Source organism: Scomber scombrus, chromosome 7, assembly GCF_963691925.1.
Source record: "Scomber scombrus chromosome 7, fScoSco1.1, whole genome shotgun sequence".
In the NCBI taxonomy this organism is placed as follows: domain Eukaryota; kingdom Metazoa; phylum Chordata; class Actinopteri; order Scombriformes; family Scombridae; genus Scomber; species Scomber scombrus.
This window is the reverse complement of record NC_084976.1, coordinates 12,930,047-12,947,845: the sequence shown is the minus strand read 5'-3', so window position 1 is coordinate 12,947,845 and position 17,799 is coordinate 12,930,047. Positions and strand designations below refer to the sequence as shown.

Genomic DNA, 17,799 nt, shown 5'->3' with positions numbered 1-17,799 from the left:
CAACTATCTGATCTTCCCTCTCAGTGAGGTTCCTGGTGTCTGCTGGTAGCTGCTCACACACAAGGAATCGAGTGTTTTAAACAATCCAAAGTGAGGGTAAAATTGCTGCCTTCAGTTGCTGTTGGAATTAACAAAACTGCAAGATGAGTAAAAACCCGTACAACTCAACGGTTGCATCAAGAACTGACATTTAGGGTGGGGAGAGAATACAATCTGACCTGTCTGGTGATGCATCATCATAAACACACCCTAAAGCCTTTTATGCCTTTTATGTTTTACATGGTCACCACCTGACACAGGGAGAACCATAAAAACAAATAGATTGTGCCAAAACCAATGTTTTGAGCATGTCATAAAAATTAAACAACGTGTTTGTATCACTGCATTGGTCGTCTGGACTGACATCATCTATCAGTCATGCAACTCTTACTAGATAAAGTAGATTAATTAAAAGCTTGGTTACATAGGCTAACTCATCATTTATTTGCTTCAAGTTGCTATTATTACACATTTAAACTCGATTTCTATAACCATTTATAGATATAATAAATAAATAAATCAATCAATACAAAATAGTGCTTTGCCCATGCATGTATTGTGATCTCTAATTGTAGCCTATAAAGTATTTGGGGGGTTTAATTTAATCTGTTGCGTCCACTTGCGCCCCCACACAGATAATGACATAATATAACCTTACAATCAGAATAGACAACCCAATCAGACATAGTTTAGTTATCTCTTTTATTTTCAAACTGGATCTTTGGATACAGGAGCTTACGTGAGGTCCTTGAATGCAACATGGGTCCAGGGAGTGGCCCTTGCACCTGTCCGACCTGTTCGGGGGACACATGACTCCAGAGGAATTTCCCCCGTTGCTCCCTTCCTTTGTTTAACGGAGCCTTTTTAGTGGGATAAAGAGGGTGAGAGCCAGAGGAGAGGGGGTGAGAGAGAGAAGAGAGGGGTGAGAGCCAGAGGAGAGGGGGTGAGAGAGAGAAGAGAGAGGGAGACACAGAGATGTCGGAACCAGCCGCTAATCCCGCTGCCACCTCCTTCCCAGCGCCAACTATTTCTCTACCTTTGGGACTGGAAGTATTGAGGACTTACTCTGGAGCTCTTGTCTGTTTAGAGATAGTAAGTGTTTTTTGTTTTTGTTTTTTTAAAGAAACGTATTGCTAATATAGTATTCTTATCATATGATTAAATGTAGCAGTTACCTCAATGATGTTGTAAAAATTCTCTGCAGAAACTCTATTGTCAAAAATGTCTTTATTAATAATAGACGGCCATTTGTTGTTCAAGTGCAGTTAGACTTTATCTTGCACGCTTGTAACATACTTTGTGGAGTTGACTGCTTCGTGTGTAAAAGCCGTAGGCTGGGTTTGTTGCTTACAGTTTGACAGCCAATGCAACGGCAAATGTCACCTCAAGCATTGGCCGGTATTGGCCAGGGCTGAGCACCTGTTTCTTACAACGAAACAGCAGATCAGACCAGAATTCAATACCCTCTAGGTGGAGCAATGTAGGCCTGTAATTATCCCAGATATATTATTATCATTTCCTTTTTATAATATTAATTATTGCATTAATAACAGTCCATTGGTATCTTTTAGTTGTATCTGCATAGTGGCAACTTTATTTTCTCCATCTTGATGACCTTTAACCCTGCGAGGTGACCTCTACAGTGGCTTTACACACCACCTCAAATGACTATTTGACTGTTTGTCTATAAGCCTGTTTGCAACTGCAGGCCTACGTGGTCAGATGCATACTCAATAGAGTCATTGAAATGCCAAGTTGTTATCAAAAATGTTAATGCCTTTTCCAATATCACTCTCAATAATTACTATTAACAGCTTGTATACAGTAGTGTCTTTAAAGTTCCTTATTGCTGTAAGTGTTTGAATAAATGATGTTACCTTCAGGGTTTAGTCCCCTCATCAAATAAACCATTTCAAAGATGTCATTTGTTACTCTGCCTTGCAGTCTGTAGTCAAACACAGTGTCTATGTCCTCTCAATAACAACATTTGCATCTTGGACGCTCTGGAGGTAAAGCAACAGGTTGCTTCTAGCTTGAGACAAAATTGCTTTGAGCAGTGTATTTTAAATATAATATATAAATATACAGTACAATTAGGGATGCACTAATCTGATCTGCTTGATCTGCAAGTCATGACTGATCCACATTTAATACAGTTTGTCAATGTCATAAAATGATGAAGTGTTTCCACTATCAGCTACATTTATTCAGTCATACCAGGCAGCCAACTATTTTTTAGCACCTCAGAAATCCCTGGCCTCATGCTACCTTAAATAAAAAGATCCAAACGAGTCCTAAGCAGTGACGTCGACTTTGGGAAAAACAGATCACTTGTATCTGAGCAAGAATCTGTAACAGCAGATATCCTGAGTTAAGGTATCAGAATCAGTGTCAGGGGAGAAAATGTTGGCTTTGTGCATAATTACAGTATACCATACAAGTAGCCTGTACTTGAAATGGTTATTTGTGATGTCTTCTTAGCATGTCATAGGTTGATAGGCCTGTATACAAATGTGTGCACTGAAACATGTAATGGATCTTTCCAAGTGCCTTTGTCAGTACTGGTTCAAGAATTTGCCTATTTTTTGCATAAACAGTAAAAGTCATGTTGTATCTGTCACCAATATGAGTGTTTGTTTATATCTCCAGTTTTTTGGTGGTTTAGTATGGATCCTGGTGGCTTCCTCCAATGTGCCCGTGCCTCTGCTGCAAGGCTGGGTAATGTCTGTTTCTCTCACCACCTTCTCCCTCTCCTGTGCCTACCTCACTTTCCTTATCACTGGCCTGGCTGATCGCATCAACACTGACTGGAACTTCTTGGTAAGTCATATAAATGAGTTGATAAGTCAGTCAGGTAGTCTGGCTAGTCATCCGTCCCTCTTTTCGTCTGTTTTTCTGTTCCTCCTTACTTCTTATGCAGCTGTTGAGCTAGCTCACTGTGTATCTTTTTTTTTTCAAACATTTTTTCTGACATAAACAACTTCATTAGCAGTAGAGAGACAGGAAATCACAGGAGAGGGGGGGGGGTGTGAAATGCAGCAAAGGTCTTCCGGCCAGAATTCGAACCGGGGTCCACTGTGTATGAGGCATGCGCTCTTAATCACTCGGCCGCCTGCATGCTACCCCGTCTATCCAGCAAGTTGGACATGGCCTACACCATAACCAGAAAAGGAAGCTATTTCTATGATCTATATTAATATTTTATATTTGATATATTAAATATTTAACCATGATTTAAAAGAGCAAGGATATGCTGATGAATAAAAAGTCCAATCTCACTGAAATGTAAGATGGCTGTCAGTGGCAGAGCAGTGTGTGATAATGTTGCCATGGCAGCGACTGTTGTTTGGTGCATGAAAGTCAAAGATATGGTTCAGTGGCCAAGCTGGAAATCATTCTTCTGCCAGGGGCAGCAGTTTGAGTCAACTTGTGTTATGAAATGTCTTAATATCAAACAATGAAAAGTGAACCAGCTTATTTTTACCAAAAGGCTTTATTGTAATAATCAAATACAAAGCATGATGGCTGGTTAGGGCTTTCTGTGTGGATAACCTTGGGGTGTTCTAAGAGACATTTCTTTTCATTGTACATTATTTCTCTTAATGTATGGAAAGTAAATTCTTTTTTCAGTGCAATGACTGATAAATTACATAGTATTATTAAGTCCAATTTTCAGTGTGGCTTTTGTGGATGTTCCACTATGAATAACAAAAATGAAATCTCCTTGTGATTTGACCCATCATTATATGGCAAATCTGGAGTATAAAAAAACAAAAGATACACATTTACATACAGTGTGTATACATGTGTGTCTGCATTATTTTAATGGTAATCTGCCATAGAAAGAACATGTAATGCTGAAGACACTGAATATTATAGACAGGCCCATAGTGTTTGCATTTTTATTATGTAAGACATCCGTTATTACAGTAACTGAGGTACTAGTAAGACAAGCGCTCACTAACATGTTGAAGTAAACATAAATGATCAAGCTACACAACAGCAGCTTATTTTATTATTAGCCCTCTTGTAGCAGTCTTATACATTTTTATGTGACATATCAGAGATAAGAAATTACACTTCCTCATCTCAAAATGGCACAATTTAACAATCTATATTAAACTGCCAACTTCTATTACCACATTCTGACTGTGCCAGTGCACGCCTTCACCAAGTTGTTACTTGTTACAAATGTAATTACCTGCTTAAATGCACATAAATCACCATGTTAAAAGTGGTTTTAATAGCTCTCAAGGTCTGCTAGTAGTGATTCAGGAACAGAAATGAAAGGAGGATCTGTCAGAAAAGCTGCACTAGAAAGTAGTCCAAGAAAACTGCAAAAGCCTTTACAGCTATAGTACTGTACTTTTTAGCCCTAAGTAGAGTCAAGGAGATAAAGATTTATTCCAGGACCTGTGAACACAAACTACTTCATTATAATGAGTCTGTCAACCCAGCACAAGCCATTTTTAGTAATGTTCCTGAGACAAAACCAGCTTGTTGCTTGTTGTTTCAGCACTGCCATGAATATAATGAATATGTCCATAATATAAGAAAAGGAGCTGAACCTGTGCCATGTCGTCATGTCATGTCATGTCATTGCAGGGGACTCTGTCTTAAGTCTGAGCTCTCAGACAGAGCCAGCCTTGCCCCAGGCTCCAGGCCCTGCTCCCAGGAGTAGCTAGGCGTGTGGGGTTGTTTGTTTTTGGCCGAACAATGAGTGACATGGATGATGAGCTCACACCATAATGCAACAAAGGCCTGCCTGTAGTCCTGCCAGGCTCACAGAGTTGACAACACAAACTGTCATTAACCTTCTTTAGTCTCTGACAGGCTCTCGCTCACTTTTCTCTGGTTCTTCTTTCTCTGTGTTTTACTCCAAAATCTCTTAAACCTTTTACTCGTTTCCTTTTTTTGATTTCTCTCATGTTCTTTTATTTGCCATGTTTGTTGTATATACTCTTCATATGCTTTGCATTTAATTTAAAAGGTTGATGATTTGACAGCTAGCCAGTGTACCTACTGTATTGTCTGATAATTACATAGTAGGATAAAACTCACGTATCAGTCAACTTCTGGAAGGAGGACAAAATCTTACAAACACTTGATCCTTGGAAGTGAAATCTAAGAGTTTTGCTGGTCTTGCATCTGTTATTTACACTTGAAACACTAAACTTTTGAACTTATGTTGTTTTGGGGTTTTTTCTAATGTATTCTCTCTTCTGTTTCTCAGGATGTGGTTTACCATTTTGTAGCTTTGCTTTTCTACTTTGCTGCCTTTGTGCTGGAAGCAGCAACTACAGCAGCTAATGGAGGAGCCCACATCAAGCCGCTGCCTAACAGCACTGAAACTGTAATATGTATAACCCGCCCCCGGGGCAATATATTCACAGTACTGGATGAGAAGCAATACAGTATTAATGTGGCAGCCACGGTGAGTGGTATCTTTTAATGTGAGTCTGTACAACACATGCTTAATTTGTGCATTTTATATCATATCATCACTCACAGCATTGTTTTAATTATTCTGCCCGAAGTCAAACTTCTCCAGTGACTTCTACTGATGGGGGAGTTGCTGGAAGTTAAATACCTAAGGTTAATTTTGTATTATCTTTAAAGCCCTATTATATTACTTCAGGCTTTCAAGTAGGGTAAGAAAAAAACCAATTGAGTTGACCAATTTGCATGTACAAAGTAACCTCCCATTAGACTAAACTCTGGCTTTGGTCTACATTGTTGCATGTACATTTTGATCATATGGGAAAGAGTGTCCCTGTTTCCATAAAAAAACAGAATATACTGTCTGCCTGTGGCGTCCTGCTATCAGTTAGAACTATCAGGCCAGTACAGTATGATGAAAAGCAGGTGGCAGCTGTCCTCTTTGATACAGACATTTTAGGATATGTCAGGTAAGGTCATCTTTTATATTGGCGAAATGTGCTGGGCAAATCATGATGTTCAAATGCATGTTATATGACCAATTTCTTTAGCACTACTATGGCTTTTACTATGAGGCATTTTGAAATGGAATATTAGGTATTGGAATGAAATATGCACTGTATATGATCAATGAAACAGTAGTACTTGTACCTGCATATCTCTGGAGTTTATGTTCAGAATTTGCTGATGAAACATGAAAGCTACATAAAATGGAAGAGTTAACCTAGAGCACTGTCTATTTTAGTCACTCCCTTTATCTACTACAACACTGTACAGTATATACTTTATATATGTTGGTGTAAAAGACTAGATCCCTTTTAAACAATTAGTCTTTTGACAGATAATTTTGATAAATTATTGTAGCCAATTATTAAGTAAACATACCGAATAGTTGGTGGTAATTTAAAAGATAATTTAAAAGATAATGAATATATGTCTATCAAAATAGTTGTAAAATGAATAGTTAGTTAATAGTTAAAAGGATTTTCTGACCAACTGGTTTGTTTTTTCTCTTCTTTTGTCTTTTATCTCAGATATTTGCATTTGTGGTAACACTATGCTACGGCTGCAGTATGGTGATGGGCTTCAAGAGATGGAGGATGTAACCAAGAACACAAACACAAGCTAATTTTAAAACTGCTTCATAACTTCAACATGTATTAAACCATTCGCTACAACATCCAGAGCTCCATAGAGAGCACTGATATTTACTTCAGTTCAGATTAGTTCAGGTCAGTTTGAGCTTTATATTGATAACAGGAAACTCATGTCAACAAACTGTCATATTACAGTCATAGTCAAAACATCTGTTCAGATTTTTGGGCAATAATACTCCCATGGGACTCAGAGCCCCAAATTACTATTTTCCAAATATAATGAATTTCGTTATGAGAAATTTAAAGAATTGGTTTCAAGTTGGGCTGTTAAAGGTATTTTTAGCTTTCATCATCATATGGATTTGATTCATTTGCTGATAACCAACCTTTTTTTATAGCTTTCATTAATTTTTCCAGCATAACTAAATCTGTTAGAAATTAGAGAAAGTTGTGATTGGACTGTCTATATGATACATTTTATATGAAACTAAACAGGGTAACTTTACAAGATATAAATAATGTACATTTTAATTTTGTTAAACATTTTATTAATCATACCATTACCTGAGTTTCATCCTCTTTCAAGGAAATTTTCCCATTCCCGTTGTCACAAAAAAATGTGCCTATTTATGCGGCTTATCGGTTATGCACAACAGAACATGTGATTGCACAGTTTTCTGAATGACCTTAAAAGGCAGTGTGAGTTTTTTATAAAACGTTTTACTTTTTTTTGTTGCCTTGGCGCTGAGGAACTGCAAACTCACTGTACATTAAACATGGTTGTTATACATTGTTGTAACTGGCCATTATTTAAAATGTGAGCTTATTTGCATTTAAAAGTTTCATTACTTGTTGTGAGCACTTTTTGTCAAGCTTTTCAGTATATCCAACATAACTGTTTGTCACAATATTGAAACTGTTTTTTATGTTTGGTCAATATAACTTTTGGAGATGATGTGTTATGAAGTTCTATGTGGGCTCAAGCAAACCAGTGAGTTACTTACAAATACAAGTTGACCAAGATTTGGGCTGAATGAATCTGACATTCTTCATGTTATACTTGAAAACTAATTGTTTAATCTGACCATCATAATAATAAAAAAAAATAACTATAGTCAGGTACTATGTTATTTCAGACTTTGATATTTATCTATTAATAGATCATTTACTTAGAGAATGTTTTTAGAGCTCAACGCTTGTGACTGTGTTGAGGTGGCATCAAATTTCCTAAATCAATAACTGTTACACGATTTATTAGTAGTTGTATGTACTGTATACTCTTATTTGTATAAGGCTATTAAGTTATATTATTAATTTTAAAATAGCTTTAAGTGAAAGTAAAGTTTGGTTTTTGACACCTGCTGTTGTTGACATTTTAAGAGCTACAGAAATAAATGTTTTAAAGAAAAAAATAACCTCTGAACAGTCTTCCATGTTATCTCTTTTTTCTGCCACCACTAGGAGCCGCCAAAGAAAAGTCACTAGTCATACATATTCACACTTGAAGTGAGTGCAAATAGTGTACTGCACTGTGCAAGGATATAATGGGTCTCTGCAGTGTCCTTGGTCATATGAAAAATCCTCATGGTGCACAATGGCAAAAGACTTTACAAAGTGAACAATGTTCCTTCAAATATATGTGAGAGGGTAAAAGGGAGGTCCTCCATTTATACCAGAACATACAGACTACAGGCCTTTTTCACAGAAAACATTTTGTAATGTCACAATTTTAAAAAATATTGTTGAATTCCATTTAACATGCTCTCTTATTGTGACACTCATGACTCAGACTTACACTTACACAACTAGCCATTGTTAATGTTATTAGTAACATTTTCCCACTAAGACAAAAATCTGCTGTGTTATCTTGTGTGAAAAAGGTCTGTTGCTCCCAAATATATTTTCTGACCAGCTCTGTCTGCAAATCTATGGACAATATTATGACACTGAAAATAAGTACAGACAATACAATATCCAGAAATCCTTTGGGGTTTCAGGGTAGATTCTGTCAACCTCTTGAATCCTGTTGTAAGTTCCTGTTGGGAACAGACTGCATGTACTCCACCCCCTTTGTATGCAAGTGGTTTCATGAATTTGAACACATACTGAACATACAGGAACTTGTTTGCAATTGCTTCTTTATCAAAGGTTTTGATCCAGTTCAGTTCTGTTTCCAAACCTGCACTTCATACATTATGTACATGTGCATATTCACTATTTGTGTATCAAATCAATTCAGAAACAAAATATAATATATTTATATGCATCTTGGCATATTTTCCATTAATTGATGTATTTGGCATATGGACATTAATGCATCATAAGGATACTCTGTTACAGGTTACATTATTCACTTTACCTCCCAATCAATAGTACTTACTATTACAGGCTTCAGATGTTGGTGGAGCAAATACTATGCTGCAATACTACATTTAGTACTACAAGCTCGGCATGTACAGCTTAAGTTAAGTTAAATTATCAAATCATGCAGACTCATTGGTTTTCTTTGTATAAAACAAAACAGTACAGCGTATCTGTACATTTATTTGAATCAATGCAGCTCCTTTTATTGTTTTGCAAAAACTGAGGAGAAAAGCATGGAATTTTAATTAAAAAAATAGAAAAATGAACTTTTTCAGGCTTTATCATAAATAAGTTGTATCTCTCACATGTTACTTGCATTATGGTTTGCACTGACAATTGTGTGAGGCTGACTAGTAGCTCTGACAAAAAGGCAGGTCTGCGCTTATTAGAATTTGAAGACTATAATTTATGAAAACTCCTATAGTGCACTACAAATACGGTATTTATAAAACGTTGGATTCTGTAATGGATTCACCATTTGCTCGTATGTCTGTAATTCTTTTGGAGAAATTAACGCCCATATCATGACCCACTGTGAACTCCCCAAAATATGTGTTGTTGCCGTAAAGATTTCAGCCACTAGATGTCTCCCTTTATCTACAACTGCTCAGCTGTGTTGCGTGAGTTTTCCCCTATTTATCCAACGTTTATCCATAAACAGCAAAGAGTTGGCTTCTCATAAAATACATGTTTTTTTAAGATATGGAGACCCCTTACGATATTCTGTTAGTATCATGGATCTTCACTGATAAAACTGATAAGAAAGAAAATACTTTGTTTCATGCGAGTTTAAGCGACTTGTATATATATTTTTAAAAAACGTTAAGTCATTAAGATAATATTTACATTTAGTTTTTCTACAGTAAAATGCTGCACAATGAAATACACAAAGAAAAGTGATGATCTCACCTTCTCACCTGAGTGTGCAACAAAACATTACCGAAAGTTATTGCGGCTTCACTTTCAGAATAAAAGCAAAATGTATCATTTTTTGCATCTACCGGATGTAATCAGTAGCCTATACATGTAATTCAGTGTGGTGTGATGTCAACAGAAAAAGCAATAAACATGAACATTAAACAACAAACATTAAAAAAAAACCATAACAGTGTAAGAAATGGAGGGACTGTTATTTACAAAGACTGTGCAGAGGGGATGAACTGCATATTGACATGATAAAAACTATGTGTGTGCAAAAAAGCCAGAATATTAATAGAAGTTTAAATACCAGTGTAGATATAAATATAAATTGGACTGTAAATAAACGATGCATATGTATTAACAGGATATGTATGCACAGTTAGCAATTAAAAAAATAAGATCTATATTCATCTACTGTTCAAAGTTCAGGACAGACAAAGAGATGAAGCGGAGTTGATGTGTTTACAGCATTTTACTGTCTTTGTTGAAGGTGGCCAATGCCTGGGAAAAGAAGCTGTGGAGACGGAGGATGGCCGTGATTCTTGGGGATCTCAGTCGGATTTTCATTTGAGAGGGGGAGTTTTTGGAAGAGGGGCTGGCTGGGGTGAGAAGGGTCAGACCACATGATCTTCATACCCACTCTCTTTCTGCTGTAAGTGTTTGTGAGGGAGGGGAGTGTGAGTCCCGTGATCTCTGCAAGCTGCACAGCACGCTGCAGTCCGTGTGTGGAGCATGTTGATGCAGAGCCAAACCACATAGCGATGGAGGAGGAGGTTATTGATTCGATGATGCCTGTGTAGAACTGCACCAGCAGCATTTGTGACATCTTGAACCTTTTCAGCTGCCTCAGGAAGTACAAGCACTGCCAAACCGGGCCTTCTTGGTGATAGTGGATATGTGCTCCAAACTCAGTATTTGTTTTATTGTGATTGTTTTTGTTCAAATATATAAAACACAGTATATAGTAAGTAAAATATTGTATCTTTGTAACCTTAATCCTGATGACTGGTATACCCACAGACCCCAGCTGTACACTTTTTGTCATATATTGCAAGTGCTTTATTCTATTATTCCAATTTTTCATGACGTAATGACTTCATATAACTGTTTTCTGTTTATGTTTTAATTAGTGCTTTTTAACATCTTTAACATGCAAGGATTACCAACCAGGGGACCCCAAGAATAAAGTACTGTAAGAAATAACCATCCAAGCAAAATGTTAAGTTATTTCTTCTCAAAACATTATTAGTTATGTAGCTATTTAATGTCATCTGAAAAAAACATTATTTTTATTTTAAGAAAGTAAGTTAATTTCAATATTGTGTAAAATGGAAATGTATGCTTTTCTTTAATACAAATTGAAACTTTCATTCCAAGTACAATCTTTCCACAAGCCCTTAAAAATGAATGCCCACATCCCATGCCACCCCCCTGATAGTGTGCAATACTTTATATTAACCCATTAAAACATCTGTTTAAACTGCATAGACAGATGTGGGGGAGCTTGACTGGGGTTACATTTGTTTTCCTTTTTCAGATGACAATGATTACATGACTTGTAATGTTTTGAGAAGAAATTAACATTTTGTTTCTTAAAGTTGTTTATTCTTCCACAGGGGCATGTTAGTTAAATATGTTGGTGGGATGGGGGTTAAACTTAAGCTTGGTGCGTACTTCTCCAATATTTCTTTTCTGAGTTGGATATTTTTGTTTTGGTGGAAAAGTTAACCGGAAGCGCTCCTCTCGGTTTAGGCGGGCTTGACGCACATCTCCTCTGCTTTCCTCCCACTCTTCAGTCAGTGTAGAGGAGCGGTGAGAGGTCAGACTCAAGTGTAGGAATTCACGTTAGTTACCTGTCAAAATACGGAATAACATTACCTGCTGCATACCGTGGATTATTTCTAGTGTGGACAAACGAACTGCAAAAGATTACCTTCGCGGTCGAGCCATGGGACTGAACGGGGCGTCCTGGAAGGGAGAGGGGGATTTAAATGTCTCTTTCGTCCCAACAGCTTCTTCTGATTTGAAATAAACGGCTCACCGGAGCAGGACCGAGTTGTTTCTCTTCACGTTTGACTGAGGCGAAGTTGCTGTTCGTCGATTTCGCTACGACATAAATTACTATTCACGCGTTCTTTCGTTTTTTTGTTGATATCTTTTAGTAGTTTTTGTGTTTGTTTTGGGTTTTCCTGGGGAGCGGAGGGGGCCAACAGAAAGCGACTCACCGAGTCGAGACTGACCGCTGGAGGTGGTCCTGAAAATGGAGGCTGTGATCGAGAAGGAATGCAGCGCGCTCGGAGGACTCTTCCAAACGCTTATCGGAGACATGAAAGTAAGAAAAATCTACTTTTTAAACACAAGTTATGTTTTCCGAGGGCTGTTAAGCGACGTCCAAAAGTAAACTAACCTAGCCAGTTCACTCTCCAAACACCAGTCTATTGCAAAGTGTACTCCCCTCGGGTTAACATAACATAGGTTCATTTACCGTTGTCAGCTCACTTAGTTACTTTTTTACTGTATTCAAAGTCTATAGGCCTAATCAAAACTGATTGAGTAGTATTGAGATATTATATCTAACTCAAGATAATGAGTTTTTCTGGCTATGCTATAACGTTATCTTGCATTAGTGCAGTATTCATATCGTATTCATATATGTTAGTTTATTGGGCTATGATGTTATTGTTATTACACAAAACTCTGATTATGTTGGAAAGACCTATTTAAGTTTTCACGTGCATTTGTTCCACTTTGAAGCCGATGGAGCATCCAAAATTGGAGGGAGGCTAAGTTAAATAGGACAATCATCAGTCACTAAACTGGGGCATTTTATTTGGATGTTATTTTTGGCTGATGAGACAATTAGCAGATTTCCCAGCTGTTGTACTAGCCTGAAGGAATGCCGGGAATGTGGCTGTCAGGGTAGACATTTTTCTGAAGGCAGGGTCTGAAGGCTTTGACATGTGTAGGTCAAATGGCCAGCCATCAGGTCTACTGGAGTCAGAAGGTTTGTTATGAATACTGCTCAGACATTCAGCACTTCCCAGCTTACCATGTCTCACTTGACTTGGTCATTCATGATCCCCCTGTCTCTTAACTGTCAAGTAACTATGCTATTAGACAGAGTCATAGAGATGTTTAGTGTACTTTTTTTTTAAACTTTTACATACTGTATTCAAATATCCAGTAATGTAATTTTCTATTTTAGAGCAACTGAAGGGATTGTGTGCTCAAATAAGAAAAGTGATAGCTTACTTAGACCCTCTTTGTAAGCCTTGCATCTTTCAACAATAAATGGACATGAATAAATGACAAATGATAGGGAGAATGCAGAGAAAGCTCATTATGCCATTATGCTGGAGTGTTTGTTATCTGTGCTGTGATGGGGGCTGATGGTAGCGGCCTTTTCATAGAGAGAGACGAGAGAGGGAAGACATTAAAGGGAACACAAGTGATGTAAGAGAGATTTGGACACAACAAATAGGAGAAATGTAGGTAGTGAGGGTCGAGCTGGTCGTTGGGTGTAATGTTTGACAGCATAACATGACATTCCTCAGGCCCTTGTCAGTAGTAGCACATCACTGACAAACATTTGGTCATGCTAGATTCATCACTTTATCTTGTGTTGTCCTGCTGCTGTACTAGATTACCCCCATAGTCTGTGAGCTCTTTTCAATGCATTAAGCCACTTGTTCTCTGTGATAGTTTAGATAAAAGCCTCTTGAACTATTTTCAGCCCAGGACCTGAATTCGGTAAATTTAGAGTCCCATCGGGAGCGAGGCTCATTATAACATAGTATGAGTACTTTTGTTGTGTGGGGATTTTTCCAAAAGAAGCCTGTGACCCATTTCGCAGCCTAACAAATGCAGGACATGATGGTGATGTCTATTTTTTCAGTAATACAGCAATACAAAATAGGAGCAAGATGAAACTCAGCTGTTTGGAAATGCTTAAAAGTAATTTGTTTACTTGTTAAATTAGCTCATGCTTTTCAGTTGCAACCCTGCTAAACTTTTTATTTATTTTTTTGTCCTATAACTTAATTGGCGGATTCCCTCAGTTCCACTGGCAGCAATATTAGATTATATGGATGGGAAAGTCTTGGTTAGTTCTGTTTACCCCTGCAGGGGAGGTGAGGCATCAAAACAGGCTCATGTTGGTTGAAGTGTTATTTAACTGTGGGAAGAGTGAAATCTGGTTCGATGATGAGATTGTGTCATTCATGTTTGTATGTCTATTTTTTCCCCACAGTGCAGCTACCCCATTTGGGAGGACTTTATCACCAAGGCCGGCAAACTGCAGTCGCAGCTCAGGTGAGAGTGTGCTTGTGGGCACGTACAACATATTTGTATGTGTCTGTGTGTTTTACTGATGATTGACTCAGGGAAGAACATTAAAGCACATAAAACGGAAGAGACGAAAAATCTGCATTTTCACTCGAAGTCTTTTAGTTTTTTCAGTAATTTCAATGATATCACCTGCTCTTGGTCTTCTGATTATAATAAATTAAAGCTGATTTAGACATAAGCCGTTTTCACATATGAAAGCGATGTCTGGAGAATCAGATATGCAGATATTTTCTGGAGGTGTTCTTTCACACATGTAGAGCACAACATAAGATTGGCAGTGTCCAATTCTCACTGACTAGAAGTACTCTGTTTGGTTTAGGTGAGGAGTGGCACCCGGGTAGAGCATGTAGGAGGCAGGACACGATGCAAAAAGTATGCTGCGGTTTTAATTCTGTGTTCTTAAGCTTTTCGCCAGAAATAAAACAGCTTTTATTTGATCAGAAATCTCAGGAAATCCTCTCTCCCATCAGTGCTAGCTTCACAGCGGAGCATTCAGGTCCAGTCAAAACAATGCAGGTTAGCTAGCCTGCTGCGTTTATCCAGCACCAGCCGCATGATAGTAACATCATCAACACACCTATTCTCTTGCTGTGAATTCTCACAAAAATGACCTGCTGTATTCACATATGCACTCAACTGGACATTACACAGACTTTGTATTATATCCGTTTGATATCTGGTCCAACTGATTCAACACTCGAGTTCGCTCATTCAGCTCCTCCAGGTGATGTCCGGATAACTTCAGGGTTGCAGTGCATATGTTAAAGGGACTCTAGATACACTTGAACTGTAGTATAAAAAACATGGAGTGCATATTTCAACTTACCCTACCCACAGACTTCCTAACTGATTATTGCATAATGTTTGACATCCCATACTGACCCCTCGTACATTCAAATATGTCATTCTGTTCACCAATTTCGTACTTTATCTGGACTTTTACAGTAGATGTCATTGTTACTTGTCTTCCCAAGAAGTTTTAAGTGGTCACGTGTCTTTAGACTAACAAGCACTGACAGTTTACATAAAAGCCTAATGTCTCAACAATACTGTCCAGGGCTCATTATGTGTCCTTTTTGCCCATTTAGCCTGTTTAAAGCCTTATTTAATTTGTCTGTCTAATGCTGTAAACTTACGCACCTCCTGCCAAAATTATTCCAAGTCTTCTGCTAACAATGGATGCCAATCCCAGCCACCTCTCCTAGTTGGTTTTAAGTGGCCACGTGTCAGGAGACAAACAATTTATGACAGCTGAAATAAAAGCTCATTCTCCCGCAAGTACTGTAAATATGGATGTCCTGTGGACTCAATTATTCGTTGAATTAACAATACATGGCAGTTCTCTGGCCATTTAAGTGTCCACGTGTCCTCAGACAAACTAATACTGACAGTTTTATAAAGGCTCAGGGACTTAACAATTACTTTCCAGGGGCCACTCAGTGTCCCATTCTTCTATTTTCTCAGTACTAGGGCTGATTAATGGTGATATGTTATTCAAGTGTCTCCATCATTCTGGGGTTAAATATGTGACCCTGCCATGCTAAAGCTCAGGGCAGTATTTTTGGCCTTGTTGCTAATGACTGGCTGTTTTAGCAGTACAATATCTGGGTTTGGACACCAAGGCAATGACAAAATAATGTATGCCACTTACTGTACTGGTGAAAAGGTAATTTGAACCTTTGTCAGTGAGTTGATGGTGTTCTACTGATCAAGTTCATGTGTTTGCTATCAGTGTGAATTACTCATTATTTAAAGCATTTGTGGCCATTGAGGTATAGATTGAATAGAGGAAATCTGCCTTATTTAGTAGCTCATGTAATATCACCATGCATGTGTAGAAAATGAAATACACAATGTAAGTACTGAAGCACCTGCTTTTCGTGCCTTAAATATCTAACTTTTAGTATTGTTTTCACCAGCGTGGCAAAGTCAACAAACAGGCAATCACATGAGTCATTCAACCAGATGACTCAGCTTTTAGCACCTGCGTCAGGATGCATTCACACCCCTGAAGTGTACCTCAGCAAGGCACTCCATTAGCTTCGGTGATCCTGTTCTGCAGCTAACCTTGACCTGCCCGTGTAAAGGGGCAGAAAAAAAAACAACAAACATTTAAGGATGCATCAGATTTTCTTGGGCTGGCAACGAGTCTCATGACTGATGTAAATGACTTGGCAGCCAGTTATTATACTATCAAGACCTCATGATATAAAAGTGCACACAAAGCATATGTAGTAAAATTATACATCGCACTGTTTTTACAGATGGTTTTATGGCTGCATGACATGTGTAGCTCTTTTTTATCCAACTATAGTAGGTCAGTGGTCGCTTGATGATGGAGATGCTTGTAAAAGGTTTCCCTTATATTAATCTGTACTAATGGATGATCATAATCCCTTACTTTGACCCAGTTGGTTTATAGCGTTAGACCACCTTCCTGCTCTAGGATTGGTCAACTGATACTCCTGGAAAAGATGCCTGAGTGTCACTCAAAGATAGACAACATTGTTTTGTATTTTATACTAGCTATGGCCTGCTCGAGGCTGCAGTGGTTGTTGTATATGGCTGGCTGTAACGAAGCCTTTACTGCTGGAGCGTGCAAGTGCGCTCTCTGGTCTTGCTTGTTGTGATATACATATAAGGCTTTTTTCTGTCCACTCTAAAGCCAATCTCCAGTCACTTCAAATTTGGCCAAACTGGCTGTTTCGACTAAAGCCTAACCCCCCACTCAAAGGAACTCTGTAATCAGTTTGGGGACTGGGCTACATAGACACACACACACACACACACACACACACACACACAGTAAAACACAAACACACCCACCTTCCCTCCTTGGCCTGGATAAGTGACTAGCCAGCAGTGGTAGCAGCATATGTCTGTGTGTGTAATGACATCCTGAGGCAAACTACTCTGTAATTTAGCCCCTATGTTCCCCTCTCACAAAGTAACTAGGAAATCAACCAATTACAGCGTTCAGACTGTTCTGTCATTTTTTGGTCCAAATATAGTGTTTTTTTCTGCCCATTCTGGTTTAAGCAGCCATCACAGACACGCATGCGCTCACATGCACACACACACACACACACACACACACACACACACACACACACACACACACACACACACACACACACACACACACACACACACACACACACACACACACACACAAACACACACACACTACATGACTTTAAAGAAAGAGGGCAGGGTGGAATATAGGCTAGCTGATTTCTAATCACAGTCTCCTTTTAACTTGCCAGTGTTTGGTCTGTTTGGTGGGCAGTGGTCGATGCATCCTGGAGATAGGCTTACACACAGGCCTCCCTCCTTCTGGTTTGAGGTTAATTTTGTGAAAAAACAGACCTCATCAAAACTTCTTCCATTGGTGTGATTATAAAACTTAGTTCTTGAAGGAGTCCTAAAAATTTAGAAGGGAGGTGGACATGTAGACTGACGGATACAGTATATATGTATCGCTTAAGGTACATAAAGTACCTACTCTGTCATGATTCTTGGTATGTTGTGTCTGAAACGTGTTAAACACAGCCTCTTTCTATGATTCAGATTTACTACAGCCACATTCCAG

At 38.3% G+C, this 17,799-nt stretch overlaps 2 protein-coding genes across 9 annotated transcripts in view; both read left to right on the top strand.

Moving 5' to 3' along the window:
• Nucleotides 1-836: 836 nt before the first annotated feature.
• mal2 (mal, T cell differentiation protein 2) lies at nucleotides 837-7,936 on the top strand. Of its 3 annotated transcripts, XM_062422857.1 has the most exons (5): nucleotides 837-961; nucleotides 1,003-1,131; nucleotides 2,689-2,859; nucleotides 5,273-5,473; nucleotides 6,513-7,936. In XM_062422857.1, the coding sequence occupies exons 2-5, from the start codon at nucleotides 1,015-1,017 to the stop codon at nucleotides 6,582-6,584; spliced, it is 561 nt and encodes a 186-aa protein (XP_062278841.1). In that variant the 5' UTR covers nucleotides 837-961; nucleotides 1,003-1,014; the 3' UTR covers nucleotides 6,585-7,936. The 3 variants fall into 3 exon arrangements, with proteins under 3 accessions (XP_062278841.1, XP_062278843.1, XP_062278842.1); XM_062422859.1 differs by lacking the exon at nucleotides 6,513-7,936 and having other exon boundaries at nucleotides 5,273-5,501; XM_062422858.1 differs by lacking the exon at nucleotides 837-961 and having other exon boundaries at nucleotides 968-1,131.
• Nucleotides 7,937-11,660: 3,724 nt separating this feature from the next.
• LOC133983688 (protein MTSS 1-like) overlaps nucleotides 11,661-17,799 on the top strand; it is a 55,548-nt gene continuing 49,409 nt past the window's right edge. For all 6 annotated transcript variants that reach the window (XM_062422854.1, XM_062422850.1, XM_062422853.1 and 3 more), the window contains exons 1-2: nucleotides 11,661-12,192; nucleotides 14,110-14,171. In XM_062422854.1, coding sequence (XP_062278838.1) covers nucleotides 12,121-12,192; nucleotides 14,110-14,171 — 134 coding nt within the window. In that variant the 5' untranslated portion in view covers nucleotides 11,661-12,120. The remainder of the gene's footprint in view (nucleotides 12,193-14,109; nucleotides 14,172-17,799) is intronic.